Consider the following 23725-nt stretch of genomic DNA (forward strand, 5'->3'; position numbering starts at 1 on the left):
GATCACTTGGCGCAGAATGCCGTATTGTCCACATGCATATCTCAGTCACCTTATCTGTATGAATGGTAGTGAGGAGAAATAAGCCTCTCTGTCACTAAATCCAACTTTGGTAAATGCGATGGAATTTCTGGGTAGAACAAAGCCATTCAACTTAGATAGCACTGTAATGGTGTTATTCTTAAGTGATCCTCTACAGCTACTGCATACAAGAATCCCATCAACATCAACATTGGAAAATGCGGTGAGTATCAATGGTGTACCTTTAGCAGCTGGTTCCTTTGTGTCATTTTTGAACCAAAGATTATTGCAAATGTAGCATACAGAACAGAAATCATTTTTCATAAATATCCATTGAAACTCTCTATGTGCATTTTTATGCAAATAGTTGGTGTAAAGAAAAGGAGCTTGATCATTTAAACTCATCTACTCTGCAATTGGAGAAATGTTCCATTGTATATAATTAATACTCACTTTGGGTACATCATTGTTAGATGGATCGGCATTGCTGGTTGAAGGCACAATTCCGATGCTTGATTTTCTGTTTGTCTTTTACGCAATTTCAATAAATCTTTGTCATTCTCACACACTCATTGCTACCTCAGTCTTTATTTTCTTAGGCTGGCTTGGTCGATACTCTTGACAATGCTCTGCATTTGACTTCAGCATTCTTGAACACTCAGCTATAGCAGTGTGGCATTCATTCCCTTCTACTAATCAGAAAATTATTCATGTGAAAACATCTATAGCGGCACCTAACAGTGGAATGTAATGAAAATGCAGATTGCAACAATACAAATACTTGTATTGTTGCAATCACACTTCCTGCAGTAGTAATTGTTTTTGAGTGCTTTAAGAACCTAATATATAAATGAAACCAATACGATTCATTCCAATTTTGTGCTAAAGGTTTAGCAGACGATAAATGCATGACAGCACTGATAGTGGATCAAAACTGGTGATAGTGGACCATATATCAATTTATGGAATTTTGTAGAATTATTCCACATACCACGAAGCCTCTGTGTCAGCTTGTCTCATGTTTCCACACTTATAAGGTGCTGTAAGTTTTGTGTATTTATAACATGTGATGGTGCATCCTCAATGATATTCTGCAATTAAAAACATTAAGTACCATTCTGATCATTGTGCTGTGACAGTGAGTAAATGCAGAAATGAAACATTAAGATATACTGATGATTATGAAAGAACACACTAATCTACATTTCATTTCATTAGCCCTTAGAAAAATAAAGAGAACTTAACACTGATTTATGAAATGCGTGCTATTCATATGTGCAATGTAAATAAACAAATATTCATCCAATTAAAGGTTTTTTTTTTTTTTTTTTTTGGTTTTTTTTTTTTAGGAGCATTAGCAACTAAGGCCATATTGCTCAGGGATATGCGGTGGTCATTCCCTGACCTTTCCGCATCCTCCGTATTTGGTGGTGACGGGCTCGAACCCCGGTCTAATCAAGAAGCGTGTGCTACTCACTGCTGCTCCTTCCCACCTGGCTACGGAGGCGCCCCAGATTAAAGGAAAAGCATCTCAACTGGTAAACCATGCAAACACAAACTAATCCAAAGTTAAATATATATGTTAACTTACTAAATTGCATGTGATCGAAATAGAGTGATATAAAATACAATACAGTGATGTGAAAACTGGTGTTTGGGTTCCAAGTTGATTACCCATAATCATTATGTACAAAGTTTACTATTAACGAACAGACTATTCAAATCACATACCTATATTTTGCAATGCTTTTAGATGAGAGTATTTCAGAGGAAGAAAAACTACAAAAATTCATAAAAAATTATTATTTAAAAATAAACATAGGAGCTGCAAACATTTCATGGCGATTCAATGAAGGGTGAAGTAAATTCTCAACTTATCACATTCGCATCTCAAAGACATTCAACTGGGTTTAAGTTGAGCTTTGTGCAGACCACAGCAATGTATTGATTTTTATTCTCTTCAAATCATGTGTTCACCATCATTCCTTATGAAGGTTTAAGGGCCATTTTCACAAAATTTCTACAGTTTAGGACACAAAGCCAAACAACCTGTTCAAAACATCAAGTTAGGCTGCAGTATTTAATTTCATGCACTATAACCAGTGGATCCAGTCTATTCCATGAAAATCCCACCACCCTCCAGGCTATGCCTCCTACTCCTTCCAACACCATAGTTTAGACAAGATGCTAAGGGTAAGTATTCTCCAGGCATCCTTTAGACCTAATCACGTCCAACAGAGTGGAAGAGAATGTAGCATACTTTTTACCTCACAGGATCAATTCCATTGATTCATAATCCAGGTTCTGTGTTGTTTGCCCTAAGCCAATTGGTGTGCATTTGCTTTTATTATCAAAGGCTTGTATAATAAAGGGAGCTGCAGTTCTTCCAATAAAATTCATGATCACTCTCTTGGGTCTGATGGTGAAAGGAAACCAGCTACCACAAGGTGTATCAGCTTCTGCCAATCAGTATTTGATACCTCTCTGACGAGTTCTTGATTTGGACTTACATTTCTTCTGTGCCCTACATAAGATACTATACTGCTATTTCTTCAGCACACTACCAATTGTAATCTTGGGAACATTAGATTCCCAAGAAACAAGCACATGCAGATATTTTCCCAACATGATATCCAACTGTCATTCCCCACATTAGCTCATTCCATCTGCTCATCATTGAATGTATAGTCTCAAAAATATATTTGCATCTTTCATAGGCAAATTGGAACAGAAATAATAAAATATTATTTGTGTCAATTTAAATTAGAAACCAAAATTACTTTTGGCATTTAATTTAAGGATTACTTCTGCAACAGTAAGGGGCTGGCTGTTATCAGGGAAAATATAAATTGTATGTATTCTTTGTTTGGGTATGTCTATTCTGCAGGATAAAAAAACCTCCAAATTTCCAGGAAAGTTCAATGCAACCACATTTTTTGAAACTGGCTAACTCATTATGGTGTAAAAAAGCCCATCAGAATTCCTTCCATCTAGAGAGGAAATTAAACCCAGGCCTTTTCCATATATTTTCACAATACTGTGAAAGAACAGCAACTACAGCCATTGTATTAGCTATTAAGATCACAAATGTTAAAATTCCTATTAACCTTTGCCAGTAAAGTGAAATCATAACTCACTGGCAGTCAAACAAAATCATAATGTACTGTCCTTTCTAGCAGATAAAACAAATCCAAAACTGACATGTACTTGGACATCCCTTCTTTTAATTAATAATTACCTAGTTGTTCCTTTCTTTATCATTATGTATATTATTTTTAACAGTCATTACATACCTATCTTGCGATTACCAGGTACAGGCTGCCCACACTTAACACTGATAATTCGTTCCCAAAAAACAGAGCACTAAGTGGACACGATATTCCCATAAGATAACATATGTATTTGTGAGTTGCGGTCAATGCCGTAGGATATTTCCCAATCAATAATCAGTAGTGGAAAGAACGCACAAATGTTGGTCAAAATATTTAATATACAAAAATTTGTTGGTATAAAATATTCTATATTACATGCATAAATAATTATGTGGTAAGTAACTACATTACATATCAAAATTATACTTAAAATGCCAATTAAAATCATGAATTTATTAATTGCCACTGGGCTGTCAAGTTTTCATATCTTTGGACTGAAAAATGAGTCGATTTTGGGTTATACTTTGTCCTTCTTCCTCTAGTTGAACAAAATCATGTAGGGATTCATTTCTTTCTTTAAATTTCTTACTACCATGGAACTTCATTCCAAATCAGAGCTGTTCTCCCAGAAATGATCATACATTTTTTCAAAGTGTTCAAAAGCTTTACTAAGTCCTTTTGCAGTCAGTGACTTTATCAGTTCTTCATCTGTAGGATCTTGATCAATCTCACTCAAATGCAGGCTTTTGTTCTTTTATCCCACGGGTTCTTTATTAGAGAGGCCATCCTCAATCCATGCGTCGTCATAATCAATTGTAATCTTGGGAACTAACGATTCGCTTCAAAATGTCCAATCCTGCTTCTTTTCCGAGCTCAACAATTTTCACTTTAACATTCTGAACCAAATCATCAGGTTCTTGGGAATCCTTTATGCAATCCTTCCAAACTTTCCTTCACACTCTATTCATGGTTTTTTGAGTCACTTCATCCCAGGCACTTGACATGCTGTAGATGGCAGTTTTAATGCTGTAGGATTTCCAAAACTCCTTTAGGCTCAGTACATATTCACCAGTTTTGATGGCTTTAATTGCTTCGGAAAAGGTGTTCCTTATGTAGTAAGCTTTAAATGTGGCAATAACACCTTGGTCCATTGGTTGGATCAGAGATGTAGTGTTTGAAGGCATGTAAAAAATTTTTATATGATTGTTTTCAAATCTTCTAAGTTCTCTTTACTTCTGCTGGCAAATTTTCCATGATCAGAACTGCTTTGTAATCAAGGTTATTTTTTTGCACAATATCTTTCCACTGCGGGACAGAAGAATTCAGAGTATCAATCAATGAAAAGAGGCCTCGTTACCCAAGCTTTTTTTATTAGCCTTCCAGATTACAGGCAGGTTTGATCTAGTGAAACCTTTAAGAGCCTTTGGATTTTCTGAATGGTAAACTAAAAGGGTTTTAATTTAAGATCCTCCGCAGCGATACCACCCAGCAGTAAAATATCAACTGATCCTTCACCACTTTGAAGACTGGCATGATTGTTTCTTCTTTCGAGAAACTTCTTTTTAGGCATTTGTTTCCAAAAAAGTCCTGTTTCATCTATGTTAAAAACTTGCTGAGCAGGTTATACTGCTCAGCACCTCTTTGATAATTTTAACAAGTTATTTTTTGAAAGTTTTGGCTCCTTCTTGATCTGCACTTTGAAACTTCTCCCTGAATTGCCATGTTGTGTAAGTTACAGCACTTTTTAAATCTATCGAACCAGCCCTTACTAACATTAAATGGTTCCACGTTTTTGAGGTGAGCTTTCTTCAGATCTTCGTATAGGTTAATCGCTTTTTCTTTAATAATAATTGAACTTAACAGAATTCTGCATTGGATATCGTCTTCAATAAAATTATTTAGAAGTCTCTCCATTTCAATCATAATAGCCAGCTAGGCCCTAGTTAATTTAGTTGCCTGCAGTGGCACAGCTGTCCTTCTTGCTGCTAAAATTAATTCTTTATTTTTTAAAATTGTTCTTAGAGTTGAACTTGCCAGTTCTAAAGTTTTGCACACATCCACTTGTCATTGACCAGAATCAATTCGCTTCAAAATGTCCAATTTAATTTTCAAACTAGATCTTTTTCTTACCTTCGTACCACATCCAGACGTTTTTTTTTTCATTATCTGCTATTATTAATTCTTCCAAAATGTAACTGCGTTGCATTAATTATGATACAATTTTCGAGTAAACTGTCTGCTATGGACAATGTCTAACACTGTACTGAGTGATGACTAGACTTTGGATAAATGCATATAATGCAAACATGACAAGCGATACTGCATATTCCTTAACTTGACCATTATTTCAAATATTTATCTTGGAACTATGTAACAAGTCACTGAACTGCAATTAAATTAGTGCGGGAGAAAAGTTTACCGAACATGGGAAAATTTCTCAAGTTGGCATAGAAATGTTTTAATGATATTTTGCTATTCATTCTCATGCTCTCGACTACATCAGATGAAATGTTTTCATTAAACATGCCAAAAATTCAACCTGTAAAAGAATTCAATTCAAAAATTCAATCAGTATGCTGATTAAAGAGCATTATAGTGATTTGTGATAGCGTTAAAGTGAAATATGGGTTATAATATAAGAACAGTGTTATAGTGAATCAGGGTAAAACTAACTGCATTATAACGAGGGCCTACTGTATATATTTTTTTTATTCCTACCTATTGTAAAACCAATCGGCATAACCGTTATGAAGTATTGCTGTAAATGTATATATATACAGCAGACTCTCGATTTACCGGGACACTTGAAGACTCCAAATAAAAAAAAAATAATAAACCAGAAATCATAAAATTTAAGTAATAACTAGAATAGGTATAAACAGATGTTTTGCAAGTCGTAAATAAGCGACAAGCAGGGCATTATAAAGTCGTCATTGGGAGATTATTATCTTGCAACCACCAGTGCCTTCACACCCAACGCTAAAAAAAAAAAAAAAAACAGAGAGAGAGAGAGAGAGAGAGAAGAAGTGTTTAGTTTGTTTTAGTGCATCGCTTCGATTGTTCTGTTTCATCGCACTGGCAAAGAGAAAAGTTTTGTTTCGTTATTTATGTCAGGGATGACAAAAATTTTTTTGTTTAGAAATCGCGAAAATGATGGGTAAACGCAAACGAGTTGCACTTTCAATTAAGCAAAAACTTGAAATTATTCAAAGTTTGAAAACAGTGCATCCACTAAATCTCTAATGAGCCATTATAATGCTGGTGACCAAACCATACGCGACATCGTAAAAAATAAAGGAAAGCATCGCATTGGACACGTAAGCAGTGCGTGGTAAGTTTTTTATCTATTGTCATATTTTTTATGTAGTTGCTGAACATTTTTTGAATATACTGTACTGTAGTAAGTCCCCATCTTACGCAACTTCAAACTTACGTTAATTTTTTTTTTTTTTTTTTTTTTTTTTAGGATTGTAAAATTTAAAACAGAATAATAATAATAATAAGCAATCAATAAAGACGATCACAGCACGTAAAAATTGCACAAGCGGGATATGGAGTCACAAGCTTAAAATTAGGAATGAAGAAAAGATTTTTAAAATTTATTTAGGTTTTTTTTTATATGGCTGAAGATTTCAGTGAAGAGGACACACACACATTTCACCATAATAACATAAAGTCCCTCAGAATTCCAGCTATCGGTACTATTGCAAATACTATGCGATCGAGTTTACTACCCGTTTATAATGAATTGCATAAACGGAAAAGCCCAATAACCCGGAATGTGCAAATTGTTTTTACTGTTTTATGGTAGTGACCTCCAGAAAGGTTTTTTAGTAAAATGTGAGCTCGCGTGGGGTGTTCGCCTTAACCCTGTGAAATTCTCTACATAAAATTTCATTTTGACCATTATCATGGTACCGACTAAGAGAATAATTGACAGCGATACTAGTAATTTTATCAAGAAAAGGAAACCGATCGAATCAGATCAGAAAATGGTCAAACATGAACAAGTATCACGTGGAATTTAGATTTGTCAGTGTCAACAGTGAACACAATAATAAAGGAAAAAGACAGAATACGAGAAGCGGTGAAGGGATCAGCACCAATGAAGTCAACTATGATAACCAAGGCTACGAAATACATATCAGTTTTTACTGTACAATTTCTTCCTTTTAGTATGTGCCACTCCAACAACTTCACCGCTGTCCCCAGATAAAGTTTTTAATTGAACTAATTAAAAATATATAACTATTTTTATATATATATAATAATATATAACTAACTAATTGAAAAATATATAACTATTTTTCTTCATTCTTCTGAGGACATTATGTGGTTTTTGTAATTTTGGCATATCACGGATACAGGAGCAATATTTTATTAGTTATTCCCTAGATACATAAAACTCGACTTAAGTAAGAAGTCCTGGAACGTATGTTGGGGACTTGCTGTATTTTTGGATTAACCGGGAAATCGATTATCTGAGATTTTTATTTTCCCATCTATCCCAGAAAATCAAGAGTCTGCTGTATATACATAATTGAATATTGGGACCAATGAGGCCACAGTTTGTATACCACCAATTTAGAAGATCAAATACTGAATATGAATACTTACGGTTTTGGGAATACTGCAAGATCCTGTTGTTGATAAATAGCCAACAAACACAAAATGCCCTCTGATAACAAACTAGGTACAAAATTCTACAAAAATAAACAATTTTAGTTTAGTATACATATATATAGAGTGTGAAAGACATAACATTGGATGTAACTACCAATTTTTATATTTAAGTTTGATTAAAACATTCAGTGAATGAACTTATAATTCTCAACACATGGCAGTCAGCAGAAATCTGCCTTGGGCAAACACTTATTTTTCTCATTTGTCACGTGTACATTTGTCAACTTGCAGTGATGCAAGTTGAACATGCAAACATTAAACTTTTTACTCATGAAATATTCCTGTAGCACTGCACCCACCTTACTCATGTGATTTGGCACCATGCAACTTTTGGCTATTCCCAAAGGAAAATGATTTCAGCAAATTTAAGAAATCTGATTAAGCACAACAGATCACCCAAAAGCACTTATAAAAGCTATCAAAAATTGTTTGAGCAGTGGCAGACATGATGGAACAAATGTGTGGTTGCAGAAGGTGATTTTATTGAAGGATATTGAAAATATAAATGTTTATCACTGAATAAAATAAATTTTTTTAAATATTCAGGTATATAACCAACCCAATCTTTGACTATGTTAAGTTTAGTAAGTTTAATAGTTTATCACTTAATTTTGCAATACTGATGTACATCCTATATCATAAACTTAAAAATAATTGTAATTTTGTTCTAATTTTATATTTTTTAGGTAAGGTATATGGTATAGGTGTACAAGCCGAAAAAACTGCATGCATTACTTTGCCTATAAGTAGCCGTTGTCAAAAAAATTCAAACCTATGCTGCTGTGCAATTGTCTGAATTTGAACAGTTAGGTTAATTGTTTTTAATATTTTTAATTTTTAAATTATAATTATTTAAAATTTAAGCAATTACTATAGTTTCGGGTTTTTAATGTACTAGACATGGCAAAAAAATTAGCTGTATTAACCATATTCTAACAGTTTCACAAATTATATCAATCAACAGTTGCAATCTATTGTAGTTTGTAAAGTTGTACAACTAAAAACGAAAAGGGTATATTTTTAGCAACAGAATAAAAGTGCAGCGCAATAAATACTAATCCCTATTAGCAACACTCCTTGGCACAATTGTGATAAAAATGGCAAGGTAATTGCAGAGAATAAATGCTTATTAAATGAACTTGTTTCTGTCAATAGCAGCATTTACGTTTTATAGCAAGGTATTATTCATTTGATATACATTAGTGAGTTTTCATTGCAAAAACTTATGTGGTGAAAAAATCTCTGAAACAGTGCTATGATGAAAAATTCATTCAGAATTTTAAAAATTTGGAGCCTCCCAAAAGACAACAATTCTGCAGATTATACAGCAATTAAGAAAGTGATTCTCTGATATAAAAAAGATACCTTTCAGTAATTACAAAAGGAATTTCACTATTTGTGCCAGATGAGTGTTAATAGTGGTTTCAGGAAAATAGAGCAACATTGTGCACTTCCTTTGATAATCACTTAATTTAACATCATGCTGTGGCCTCTTTTCTGCTCCACTGACTATTTCCTGTGGAGACATCAAGTAATGCATTTACTATATTTAAAAGTTTATAACACAGCCACATATATTTTCTCACTCATCTGATCAATGATATTATAAGTGCTAAGGCAACAATACTAATAAAATAAAATGTAACAAACACTTATAACAGCTTTTTTTTAAATACCTTTATAGCATAAAAAATATTGGAGCATTTTTTATGTACCCAGATTTCAGCAACTTAAAAGAATGGCCATACATGAATTTTTCTAACTGATTTTTTTCTGTCAATAATATTATAAGCACTATGAAAAGAATATCATATTGATAATGGTATATGTTTTTCATTTTTCATAAGTGATTGTGCAGGGCAATTTTTCCTGTCCCAACAATACCCCGGGGGCTCACATCTGGTGAGTATGGGTTTGGCACACCCAGGGTCCTGAGCTGGATATCATCATTCTTCTCCTTCTTGGTGATTCTCTTCTACTTTTGACTCTCTCTCTCTCTCTCTCTCTCTCTCTCTCTCTCTCTCTCTCTCTCTCTCTCTCTCTCTCTCTCTCAGGGTAACTCGGGAACTTTTTTTTTTTTTTTTCCCTGGTGCAGCATAAGCCTCAGGCTTCCTTGCACCGTGTGGCTATTAATAATAATAATAACATTTAGAAATTTTAAAAAATTACAATGCAGTCAGACATGAATGTTTCTCATTATTTGATCCCAATATAACATTATAGCCACTCAAAAAACATTCATCATGGTCATCACAGCACCCATAAGAAACTGGTAACTGTTTGCTGACATAACATGGGAGGTAACTACCATTCTACAAAAATAATCCATCCTATTCAGCTGGTATCTTTGCCATATTATGGTAAAAATGACATATTGTTGATGGACTGACTGAATGATTAGCTGGTAGTCCATAGCACATCAATTACTTTGGTCACAGTGTGTCAGTTCATAAAGCAGTTCACATGCTTAATCGTACATTACGTCTGTACAATGTGTTCACAGATCAATTTGCATATTGTGTAGGCTGAATATTCTGAATGCCTCATGAGGAACCATATTTCTTCTGAGTGAGCAAGGCTAATTAACACCAACAAAAGAGACCTTCAAGAATTCTTCCAATCCTCAACAGGATTTGAAACCAGACTTCTTCAATCAAGTGACAAATCCATCATACTGTCACAAAGAAAAGGTAAGCTGATAAATAATTTTTATCAGTCAATCAAACTCTATGACCTGAAAAGAAATCAATTAGGGGTTCCAGACAGAGTTAACCTGGCAGCAGTGGCACTACAAATTACTACAATTACAGTAGTGCCTGGCATGACAAACTTTGAATTTTATTTTTTATTTCTGAAAATAGTTTGTTTTTGAAATTGCTTGTTGTATACCAATGCTTGCCTGTTTACTAATGGACTATGATATTTATTAATTATATATTATTTATTTTTAAATGAAAAATTAATTGAAAAATGTTATTTTAATTAATTTCCAAAAATTAATAAAATTAAACTTTCATTATTTCTGATTAAAGTTAAAATATATATATCACACTTATAAAATATAAATATGAAACACTATTAGTCTCTTCCCTTTTCAAGTTTATAAAATTGTTAAGTGTTCAAAATTTAAACTTAAGCATGTGCACATATTAATTAAATAATAATGACTGAAATAAGAAACCATTTTATACCAATAATAATAATTGAAACAAGAAACAACTTTATACCAATAATAATAATTGAAACAAGAAACCATTTTATAAAATAAAGAACTAACTTTTATAGCAGTAGTGACAACCATCCAGTGAGAAATGAATTTATTTACATTACACTGAAATCAAAAGCAGCAAAACCAAGTGAAAAAAACAGCGGTGTCTCATCGATCATACACTTCGTGTAATTACTCATTCACAGTAACTTGTAATCAGCATTTACAATAACTTGTAATTTCCAAAACTACTCAAATATAAATCTCTACACTTCAGAGGTAGGGAGAGAGGAGCAGCCACAATCTTGAATTAGTGATTAATGCACAACAGATATTTTGCTGAGGGGTCTGTCAGATCACACCACTGTCACTGAGTTAAAAAGGACTTTATGTAGGTACAGAGTACATTTGAATAGATGTGTCAAAATATATGATGTTACTGTCAGCTTTATGACATTCAAGAAACTAACAGTTTGGAGGCATACACATTTTAATAACATAAAATGCACATAAACACAAGCACATGCAGCAGAGGTGTAGCATCTCCTTGTGGTATGCATGTTTTCTGTTTCCTTTCCAATTTTTGAAAAGGGGGAGGGCCACTATTACAGGGAAATTCCCTTTTATACTTTTATGCTTGATCACTAAATATGATTAACAACACATTTATTGTCAAAATGATTGAATGTAAACTCATCTGACCTAGTGGTTGCTCCAGAGTATAAACAGTGTTATACATCTCTCATTATAAAATTACGGAAATAAATCACAAGAAACAGAAAAGGAATGATACAAAAATCATGTTGTTGCATCGGGAAAACGTCCCTTCAAACACATACATTGTGCCTTGGGCTGAATGCAATTCATTATTCCTATTATTGGGAGAAAACTCACCTCAGTGCTGATCCTGTTAGACGCAACTTACTGTTTGTCATTTTCTGATTGATGTCCCTTACATTCAACCATCCAGTCAAACACTTTTTGGTCATTCCCCACATTGAATATATCACCTGATTTATCTCATTTCTTAGGAAATGATGCAAATATTGAAGAACTTTTATTGTATCTCAAACATGGCTTGTACAGAAGCATATAATTTAACATCTCTAACGATATCCTTCTTGAGAATAAACAACGAACAAACACAATTTGGCCTTAGCAGCCCTTGTTTCATTAAACCCAATACCAACAACAGCAATTCATTATGCAGGCTATGAAATGATACAAACACCATCCACATTCCCAGGGGCGCCTACCTAGCTAGGTGGGCAGGAGCAGCAGTGCATAGCACATGCTTCTTGATTAGACAGGGGTTCGAGCCCGTGACCACCAAAATACGGAGGATGTGAAAGGTCAGGGAATGACCACTGCATATCCCCGGAGCAATATGGCCTTAGTTGCTAATGCTCCTAAAACCAAATAGTAAACAAAAACACATTCCCATGTTTAACTCCAATGATTTCGATTTTGGCAGATCTGAAAAATTCATTCAAAAGACAATATTTCCCTGATGGAAAAGCTATCGTAAGTGCAGTGTAGGATGTTTTAGAGCCAATAACTGATTCTTTAAAAGAAGAACTGCAAGCTTTGAACAGTGAATAAATGTATAGCATTTTTGAAAAATAAAGTACTTTTAGGTTTACACTATTTTTCTTTCCACATTTGGTTATGATCTTTTTGGACACCTCTCTAGTGCAGTATTTATATCAGTCAGAAAATATTTGAGCTAGTTATGAATGATTTACATAGAAAACTTTTTTTTAAATTCTCTTTGAAGATGATCCTAGACAGAGTAAACAGGATTAATTTCACAATACTAAATTACTATTACCATAAGAATATTTCAACTACAAATTTATTTATATTAAAATAAACATCTAAATAAATAAAAATGAATAAACAATTACTTCAACAATCTTGTTTATAAGTTTCACCAGAAGAGATGAGGCAAGTTTACTTTTTCTGACCAGCTGCACAATTATCATATAAGAAGCAGCACAGTAGTCTGGAATCCTTGATTTCAGACCTTTCTGAAGGTATTTCAATATTAACACAATCACAGTCTCCTGAACAGCATCTGCATATTCTAAAGATCCCAAAATGGTAGAGGTATAGAAAGACACTATACTACACAAAAGAGAGGTATCCCTGCCATATATCTGAAAAAAATAGAGAAAGAAAATGTAATAGGACCTAACCTTATAAGTAACATTTTTTAGATATAATAGTCCCTCATTCTTAGCAAATTTTATTTTAAATAATATGCTAATTCAAAAGTAGAACTCAATAAATTATAACATAGGAGAGTGGATGCTGAGTGTAATTGCAAGTAGATGCAGTGAAATTCGAGCTCCAAGAAATAACTGATTCTTGCCATTTTATTTACTTGATTGTCATATAACAGTATAAGTAGCTTTACAGACCCAGTTACGCCTGTTATTTTTATTTTAGATATAGATTTTGCAGATTACTACTTATTATATGTAAAACCGTTGTTTCGTTCAAATCTTTCTACCATTGTTACAGTATAGAGTGATTGGTAGGGAATTCAAATTTTTAATTGTGGTAAATAGGTAGCTAACGTAAAACTAGACAGCATAATATGTATCACTGCATTTAGAAAACTATTAGATAGTGTAGTACTGATAATTGTGATTAACTGAATTGATTAATCTTATTAATTTTCATATTCAATCAATTCAATCATGCCCCAGACTACAGCAGCAAAGTAACGAGCACAAAGTAGCAGGAGTGCTGTGGCTCGGGGGAGAACCGAGGGAGCGGCAGTCTCCAACACATCACAGCCTCAAAAAACGTGCGACTTGAAATGTTTGCATATCATTCTGGAACAGGACACGATTTAGCCATGGAGGATGCCTTTGTGTGTGCGTGTGTGTGCGTGTGTGTGTGCGTGTGTGTGTGTGCGTGTGTGTGTGCGTGTGTGTGTGCGTGCGTGTGCGCGCGCGCTATGTGCCAACTCAGCAATCTGATGGGCACCTAAGAGAGTTTGATCAGGTAGATGCCTGGAAGGTATTAAAGTGGGGGACCCATCAAGTTGTCAGCTGCTCAACTCAATGCCAAAGCTCCCTCTTGTGCATCAGGCTACACAGCAGCAATCTCCAAGGCAGAATGCAGCGGTCCCTTCAGGAGACAGTTATGTTGGTGACTGCATTGTCAAGTAATATATTCTGTAAAAAGGATAGGTGGAATAGGACCGGGGTATGTCTGCCAGTGGCAAAAGTTGATGACGTTGTAGAGCAGATATCATCTTTTAAGAGCACAAAGGATGATATTGTTGTACACGCTGGCACTAATGACATTAAGAGTAGGAGATCTGTAGACTTACTATAGGTACAACTATAGGTCAATGTTGAAAAAAAGTCATGAATTAGGGTTAAATATTAAAAGTGTCTTGCCTACACACAATAGCAAGGAGTAAATGATGAGAGCCATGTCAATCAATTCGGCCCTGGAGAGACAGTACAAGACTCATGGGGTAGAATTTTTCCCAGCATGGTCTATGCTTGTTAAAATGAGAGACTACTTCTACAGGGATGGGATACACTTAAACAGAAGGGGTGCAAGAATATTTGCTGATGCTATTGAGGCAGTGTTAGGTAGGTCAGAAAACTGCTAGCTTGGGGAAGGGGGGTTTCCGCAATTCAAATATTACAGTAGCCACAGGCAGAGGTGAAAGTGATTCTTGCACTGCTTCTATTAGAATGGAGGACAGGTCACTGCGGTTTTTCAGGGACTGGTGAGAGTCATCACGGAACAAATAAATACATGGGCTGTATTAGGTTAACTAAGAATAAGAATAGGTGCATGTAAACCAATTCTAGGAGTATAATAAATAAATCTGATGACTTTGAAGTGCGGGTCAAGGCATCAAAGGCAGATATTGTTGGGATATCAGAGACATGATGTCACACAGGTGTAAGCAGAATTAGAATTTGGGGAGTACAATGTGTAGAGAAAGGGCAGACAGGATAGGAAGGAAGAAGGAGTTATGCTGTTAGTTAAGAAACACATAAAATCTAAGGAAATGCATTCAGTTGACATAGATGGTCAAGTGCAACATTGACTCAGTTTAGTGCGATGTAAGCTGGAAAAGAAAAAATGAGAGTAGGAGTGTGTTATAGGCCTAATGATTCTGATGAGTACAATGAACAAGGGTATGGAGAAATAGAGTGGACCAGTAAGTCAGGTATAATAATGGGGGATTTTAACTTCCCAAATATTGACTGGAACTTGTGGGTTGGTCACTCACAACTACACTTTTGTGGATTTAATGGATGACTGTTTTCTATAGCAACACATTAGAGAGACAACCATAGAGAGTAATACTCTTGATCTGGTTATCAGTACTGATTATTCATGCATTAAGAATTTGCAGATAAAGAAACCACTGGGTGGCAGTGATTATAGTGTACTGATGTGGGATTTACTTAAAGATATTACTACTGTCAGGTGTAAAGGGAAGGGTTTTTGCTTCCATAAAGGTGACTACAGTAGTCTCAGAAATTTTTTGTTCTATACAGGGGGACTAACTGATTATATTACTGGCAGAAAATTCTAAATGGGAAGCATTCAAGGAACTAATCATGGAAGCTATTAGGCTTTTCATACCAACTAAGAAATATTGTTCAAAGTTAAGGCCTAAATAGATTAATGTTGAACTAATGAGACTCGTGGCGGAGAAGGAAAATGCATCGGATGCATATAAATTATCAGGCAACACAGAAGTCTATGATAGTTATAAACTGTACAAACTGGAGCAGTGTTGTATCAAGGGCAAGTTATTACAATGGATAAAAGGGTGGTTGAGTGGGAGAAAACAGAGAGTGGTAATCAATGGACGCTGGTCATTGTGGACTAATGTTATTAGTGGAGTCCCACAGGGTTCGGTGTTGGGCCTGCTGTTGTTTTCTGTATTTATCAATGATATTGATGAAGGTACATCAGACTTTAATGGCGAAGTTTGCAGATGATACAAAGGTTGGCAGAGTTGTTAATGACAGTATGCTACTGCAACAGGATCTAGAAAATTTGGTCAGATGGGCTGAGAAGTGGCAACTGAAGTGTAACAATGACAAATGCAAAGTACTGCACATGGTTAGAAGTAACCCAAGAGAAATGTATTGACTGTGTGGTACTACACTTAGGGTGGCAGAAAATGAAAAAAAAAAAAAAGACCTAGGAGTAATTGCGCAGGCAGATATGAAATTTTCTGAGCAGTGCAGACAGGCAGCCATGGGGTACTGTCAATGATATACAGAATTTTTACTATTAGGGAAAAGGAGGTGATTATCCCTTTATATAAAGCAATGGTCGGGACATGCCTTGAGTACTGTGTACAGATGTGGAGCCCCTCATTTTAGGAAGGATATAGAGTTGCTTGAGCAATTACAGAGAAAGGCAAAAAGATTGGAGAGGGGAATGAAAGGATGGTCTTTCCAAGAAAGGTTTAAGTTCTGCAAAATGCAGCACCTGAAGACTAGGAACCTGCGAGGTGATCTGATTGAGGTGTATAAGACTAGGAATGGGTTGAGCAGGCTCAATTCTGATGGGATTCTTTCTCTTGCTCAGATTACGAACCTCAGAGGGCATAAATTCAAATTGAGGAAACACTGTTATAGAATAGATGTGTGGAAATTTTCCTTTAGCCAGCGAATAGTTGATTGCTGGAACTTCAATCTGTCATTGTGAAAGTTGATAGCTTCAGTTCTTGAGGTTGTCGCAGACATTCTCTCAGATGTGCCAGACAAACTGTGCTTGCTACCTGGGAGTCTAAATGCTGATAGAACTGATATTCGAGTGACGCTCAAATCAGGTGGACCCAATTTCGGCAAAGTCCGGATGGTCTGTGTGACAGCCAAATCCTCTGCTTGTACCATCACAATGGTGGGGCTGTTAGTAATTCTGGGTATAACCCCAATATGCAAGCACATTGTGGGTGATGGAGGAATGCTGCCCCTCTGTGTTACCAGGCAATACTAGGTGGTAGATGACTCTCATCAACCAGTGCAATACCACCACTTTGCTTATTGGAGTGGTAGAACCCATTTTAGTCTCCAGAGCTAAGTTCCGGTCAACCCTTCCCCATCTCTTCCATCATGCAGTATGATTGATGACTTTTGAGGTTAAGATGAACACCATGGCAAGATTCAAACTTCCTTACATTTCGAGGGTACAGCTCTAAAACAGTGTTTGCAGACTGGCTGCTAGTTAATACACCGAACCAAACTTATTGGTAACTCTTTAGGAGACTTCCGAATCAGCCAGTGTATAATCTTGCTACCTCTACTCTGCCAGATAGTGACTGGAAGGAGTCCGAGTAGTGTGTATGCAGGAGGCATTGTCGAGGCCAGGTTATGTCAACGATCTGGGTTTATTCTTATGCCATATCCAAAAATTTCATTACTTCATACAGCATGGCCCCCCTACCTTTTTCTTACTATTGAATATGCCATGAATTGTCAAACTAATAGAGTAAACCTATTTGTGAAAAGATCTACACCTCCCAAACACTTCCTAGTTCATATCAGAAATATACATGGTCTCAGCTCTAATCTCAATGATTTCCATTTCCACTTACAGTCTGCCAAACCCCATGTTCCTTTTCTGACATAATTTATTGGTTAATTCAATCACTGCTCCCCATCTCAGTTACCCAAATTATTCACTGTATGACTCCTTTTGCCTCGAAGGTGGTACTTGTGCATATGTCCATTCTGATATTCCCTGTCAGAGACTTGGTAATTTGGAATCTCCTCTTTTCGATCTTCTCTGGCTTAAAATCTATCTACCTCATTCGGTCAAATTCATCTGCTCTCTTTACCGTTCTCCCAACTCCACTAATCACTTGAAACTTCACTTTCTTCAGGCCAATTTTCCTTGGTGATTTTAATGCTCACAACTCCAGCTGGATTCTGTTTTCTAGTCACACAGACCCAGCTGGTCGAGATGCTTAGGCTTTTGTAATTACTAATAACCTTGCACAGATTGTTCATTTAACTACCAGAATACCGGACAATCCTAACCATACAGCCAACACGCCTGATCTTTTTCTCACAAACAATCCTTCTAAGTACACGGTTGAAGTGAGTGGTCCTTTAGGCACCTCAGATCCCGACTTGGTGATTGTCTCTTATCCAATGGAGCCTGTATCTCATGGCTATTCCTAACCTCAAGTTGTCTGGCATTACAAGATGCAAAATGGGATGACCTGCTGGATTTCGTTTCTTCCTTTCATTGGTCAGATTACTGTTTCAAAATTTCTGATGTCAACGTTTGCTCAGATCGTGTTAGTGAAATTATTCTTGTAGGAAATGGAATCCTTTATTCTACACTCCACTTCAAAATATTTTCCTTTATCTAAACTTTGGTTTTCCAATAAATGTGCTAAGACTGTTCAAGAGGTGAATATTTTTTTTTTTTTTTAAAATTTTGTTAGTTGTTGGCACATCAGCTTCTGTGGCCATAATGCACCTCCCAAAGGTTTTTTCATTTACTCTGACCCAAGCCCGAGGCGGGATTCGAACCCGCGACCTTTGGGTTTCCAAGCAGGCAGTTTACCTACCCGGCTAACCTGGTCGGCTCAAGAGATGAATGTTGCATATCGTAACTGGCTTATTTCCAATTCTTCAGTTTAATTTTCTACCTACACCAAAACTCGCAACAATTGTTAAGAAGTTATTAATTAGTCCAAACTTGATTTTGAACAAGCTAGGAGCAGAAAACTTGCTTCTTGCCCTAATGGTAGATGATTCTATTGTCACTTCAGCCAAGGATAAAGTAGACCTACTAGCATCCCATTTTTCTTCCAACTCATATATTAATGATCTTGGTAAAATACCTCCCACCATTCTCAACACACTCCATTCAATGCCTCTTGCAGTCTTCTGTCAAAAAGATGTCAGAAGAATTTTAACAAATCTTGATGCTAAAAAGCTCCAGGTCCTGATGGTATTTCTCCACTTGTTCTCAAAACCTGTGCTACTGAACTTACTCCTGTTCTTTACCACCTCTTTGCCAAAAGTGTTTTTCCTTCTGCATGGAAATTTGCTCATATCCAGCCAGTTCCTAAAAAAGGGTGACAAATCACTCCCATCCAATTACTGTCCCATTGCAATTACTTCTACTCTTTCTAAAGTAATGGAGAAATCAATTAACCGCCAACTCTTAAAATATCTAGACACCTTCAGTCTGATGAATGAAGTCTTTTCTCTCAGCGTTAGTTTTCTTTTGCTCTCAGTGTTAGTTTTCTTCCAAACAGCTGTTCACTTTGTAGAAATCGCAAATTTGCCCTACCATGGAATATTGTTCCCACATCTGGGGCGGTGCCCCCAAAACCTCTCTCGGGCTTCTAGATTCCATTCAGAAGAGGGCAGTTAGGTTAATTAATGATTCATCTCTAACAGAGTCTCTCCACTCTGTGTCTCATAGACATACTCTTTCTGATGCATGCCTTTTCTACAGATACTTCCATGGGCACTGTTCTTCTGAATTGGCTTCTATAATTCCTGCTCTCTCTTTCAAAATAGTCCGAACAAGTGCTGCCACCAGCCAACATCCTTTTACTATCCAACTTCAAACTCACAGAACCAACTTTTCATCTACCTCATTTATTCATTCAACTGCTGTTTTCTGGAACAACCTTCCTTCATACACATTTCCTGAAAATCACAGTCTACAGAAGTTCAGTCTAATGTCAACAAATATCTTCTTTCGCCTTCTAAACCTCCAACCCACGCATGGTACTAAGTGCTACAGGTTCTAATACCCCTCGTGTTTGGAGTTTTCATAAAAAAAAAAAATAAATAAATAAATAAGTTCAAGGAGAAATTGGACAAACGTGTACAGGGAATGGATGTGTGAAATTTTTTTTTTTTTTTTTTGGCTGATGCTACATAATGCTGCTTTCTTGCATCAACGTCGGATTACTACTATTAATACCACTATATTTTAATTTAAGATTTGAATGACAAAAGTAAGGAAATGCACACAATGCCCAGATATTAGCAAGCAATTATTAGAAGCGCGCACACACACACACACACACACACACACACACACACACACACACACACACACACACACACACACACACACACACACACACACACACAAATGGATATAATAATATTAATAATATAAGTAAATAAGTAAATAAATTAGGGATACTTACTTTAATAATGCTGGGAACTAAGTCACAAACAAACTTCATAAAACCCAGATCTTTATGACAGTGGTTCAATAATACAGTTTTTGGAAGTGGAATTCCTGGTTTCTACAGTTGTTTAAAAGAAAGAATACTAAAATTTATGTTATCAGCAGCAAATACTATAATGTTTTATAAACTGTCTGCAATTGCCAAACAAAAATTAAAGGTAATTTAAACTAATATGGCTTACAATTCATAGTAATATTCCTAATTAGATAACTAATAATTTTATGCGTTGTTAAATCATTTTTTTAAAGAAATGTTTGACAACCTTGTTAAGTGAGGCTTAATTTAGTAAGCAGCAAACTCTAAATTAGCTGAGAATGGCATCATTTTAGCTGTATCTCATATTGCGAATATCTTCACAACGAGTTGCCATGATATTGCCCTACACTGAATAAGTAATGCTTCACCAGTGGAGAAGACTATTGTTACTTACTCTCAGTGGATACCACCACCCAGATGGCACCATTTTTCAAGGCTATTTGGCCTTTCCTTGGTAGGTGGGTTTGAAAACTTGATATTATGTGCAAATAATATTCTTCAACATATATAGGAGTAATGACCTCAACATATGGATGTGAAGTATGCTGATTTATTGAAGAGCTATGTTTGGATTTTCAAACATTGGCATAACATTTCAAATGGATTTGGACATACGTCTGTGCCACTCATTAATAATCACTTGTCGATCATTAATGAGAGGCACTAACATATATTTCAGTTTGGTAATAGAAATGAAAAGAGCTCATACTACTTCCCTATCCTCTTCTTTAAACAGACTTGTCAAAATATGCCACTGTTCTACCAGTCTAATCACATTTAACAAAAGACAATTAACATATATACACAATTCAAATTTTTTTTAATTTCAGTGTCGTGCAATAGATGAAACTGTTTAAGCTGATTTTTCCTTTTAGCACCTCTTTCTAAATAGTAGCAGTAAATTTCTACCAATTCATCCTCTTCCAGAAGAAGGCATTCAACACACATTAATAACATGAAAAGGATACTCTATTACCACCAAGTTCTCGAACACATCTTTTAAATACTCTTGCTGCTCCAATTTTCAGACTTACCATAACAGGTACATTATCAATACTAAGTGCAGTTTTTTTGAATAAATCCCACATGCTGGCAGGTTGTTTGGAAGATGATGTCCAATGTTATACCCTGTAAGGACACTTTCTAATGCTGGCAATGAGAGCCAGCTGCTTTCAATTTGGCAATTTATATATTTTTTTATTACAAAAGGTCACTCCAGTGGGATATAGCTTGGAATCACTTTGATTACTGCCCTCTATAGCAATTTAAAATGGTCAATTTTCAAAACCATTACTCTTCTTTCTCTATCCATGCAGTTTCACTAAAAATGCTTGTTGTTTTTTTTTGTTCTACCACAACTGCATTTTTTTGCTATTTCACTATTGGGAAAATAAATGTTCTGATCACTTGCATGATCAGAACAACTCAGATCACAGGAACACTATGTTCTATGACAAAATATGCAAATAAACATTTATTATTATTATTATTATTAGGCATATGGTGCAAGGAAGCCTGAGACTTTTGCTGCACCAGCCAAAAAAAAAAAAAATTTCTGAGTTAAGAAAACCTGAGAGGTTGGGGGGGGGAGAGAACAAGAGTTAGAAGTAGAAGGGAATCACCAAGAAAGAGAAGAATGGTGATTTCCAGCTCAGAACCCTGGGTGTGCCATGCCCATACTCACCAGATGTGAGCCCCCTTGGGGTTATTTTTTCGGCACATGACACTATGAAATGCAACATCTATTTTTGCATTTGATTCTATGCACTGCATGCTGTCATTATGCTACTGTTTGCAAATGAGCCATGTTTCCCACCATTTGAAACTGATCTGCATGTGGTACACACAGCAAAAATGTTACCTTTTTAAGATTTGTAATTTGTGAAAAATCTTGCATGTCTCTTCTGAAATTTTACATCATATTTCTTGGGCATCTTACTGAAAGTCACTGTACACTAATTTCATGCCATACAAGACTGATGAAATATTCAACATTATAGAGAAAAATACTATTTTGCAATGTATGCTACCACAGCATATCTGATGGCAAATTGGTTTAAGAAAATAAGCAGAAATTTAAAAAAAAAAAAAAAAAATCCAATTTTAACAGTTTTATTATGATTTTATTTATTTTGTGAAAAGAGAAAAAAAAAAAAAAAAAAAGAGAGAAAAATTGGGTATTTGTAAGCAGACTGAGAAACTCTTTACCAACTAAATTATTACAATGGTGTGATACAGAAAAGTCAAATCAAGTAAAAAAGACTGATTCTCCACTGTAAATTTGGAGAGTTGGCAGATTTGCATTTCTTTTAAGTGTATAAATTATATGCCGAACAGAAAGTTTTCTTGGTGATTTCATTCCTATGGTTTCATTTTTTTTTTTTTTTTATATTTTTGCTGTTGTATTTCTCATCTCAGCTGCATATGTTATTATAGGTCTTACCAAAGTTTTATACATTTTAACTTCAGCACCATGATTAATGCTTGGATTGTTCCATTTTATGTTGTATCACTCCCCCCCCCAATATTTTACTCACTTTTAATGATTGTTTTTTCTACTCCTTCTTAGGTTATTCCTGAGCCATTAATCTGTATTCCTATTCAGTTAAATTTCATTACTTGTACTATAATTTTCCCTTCTAAATCTAATTTACATCTCAGTGGTTATTTTGTTATTGTTAAGCTCTTTGTTTCTGTATAGATATTTCTATAGGGAATACAGGCATACCTCGTTAATATGGTAGGTTAAGTTCCAGACCACCACTGTAAAGCGAATCATACTTGCCATTTTTTTCACTTGCCAATGCATATAAAAGCCTAAAAACCTATTTGCACTATCATTTATCAAGTGTACAATAGCACTAAGCCTAAAAAAAGATGCAAAAATAAAAATAATAAATAAATAAAAAATGCTACAGTACTGTACTGCTAACCTTAAAATATTTTCATCCTTCACTTATGGTGACTGATGAATGAACATTTTTGAAGAAGCAATTACGGAAGAAAGGCCGAAGGGGATGGTGGAGCTTCATCATCTGAGCCTTCAATGAATCTTATTCTCTTTGCTGGTGGAGAGTCTTGTCTTGATGTTGATGGCTGTTGAATGTTAGGGCTACTTGCTGCTGAAAGTTGGGGTGGCTGTGGCACTTGCTTAAAATAAGACAACAAATAAGTTTGCCTCACTAACTGACACTTTCTTTCGTGAAGGATTTCTCTGTAGCATGCTATACTATTTGATAGTATTTCACTCACTACAGAACTTCTTTCAGAATTGGCATCAATCCTCTCAAAACCTGCCACTACTGTGTCAAGTAAGCCAACATAGTGCTGAAATGACAACGAAGGATTTAGAACACTATGTTCTAAATCCTTCGTTGTCATTTCAGCAATGCT

At 35.4% G+C, this 23725-nt stretch overlaps 1 protein-coding gene across 1 annotated transcript in view; it reads right to left on the reverse strand.

The window, feature by feature from the left end:
• The window catches only part of l(2)k09022 (HEAT repeat containing 1 homolog l(2)k09022), a 447482-nt gene that overhangs the window by 360203 nt on the left and 63554 nt on the right, over window positions 1–23725 (reverse strand). The window contains exons 5-7 of the mRNA XM_090374601.1: window positions 20252–20353; window positions 12969–13220; window positions 7788–7873 (exon numbers count right to left, since the gene is read on the reverse strand). Coding sequence (XP_090230727.1) covers window positions 7788–7873; window positions 12969–13220; window positions 20252–20353 — 440 coding nt within the window. The remainder of the gene's footprint in view (window positions 1–7787; window positions 7874–12968; window positions 13221–20251; window positions 20354–23725) is intronic.

The sequence above is a fragment of the Mastigoproctus giganteus genome, chromosome 5 (assembly GCF_048544385.1).
Source record: "Mastigoproctus giganteus isolate SK-2022 chromosome 5, ASM4854438v1, whole genome shotgun sequence".
In the NCBI taxonomy this organism is placed as follows: Eukaryota; Metazoa; Arthropoda; class Arachnida; order Uropygi; family Thelyphonidae; genus Mastigoproctus; species Mastigoproctus giganteus.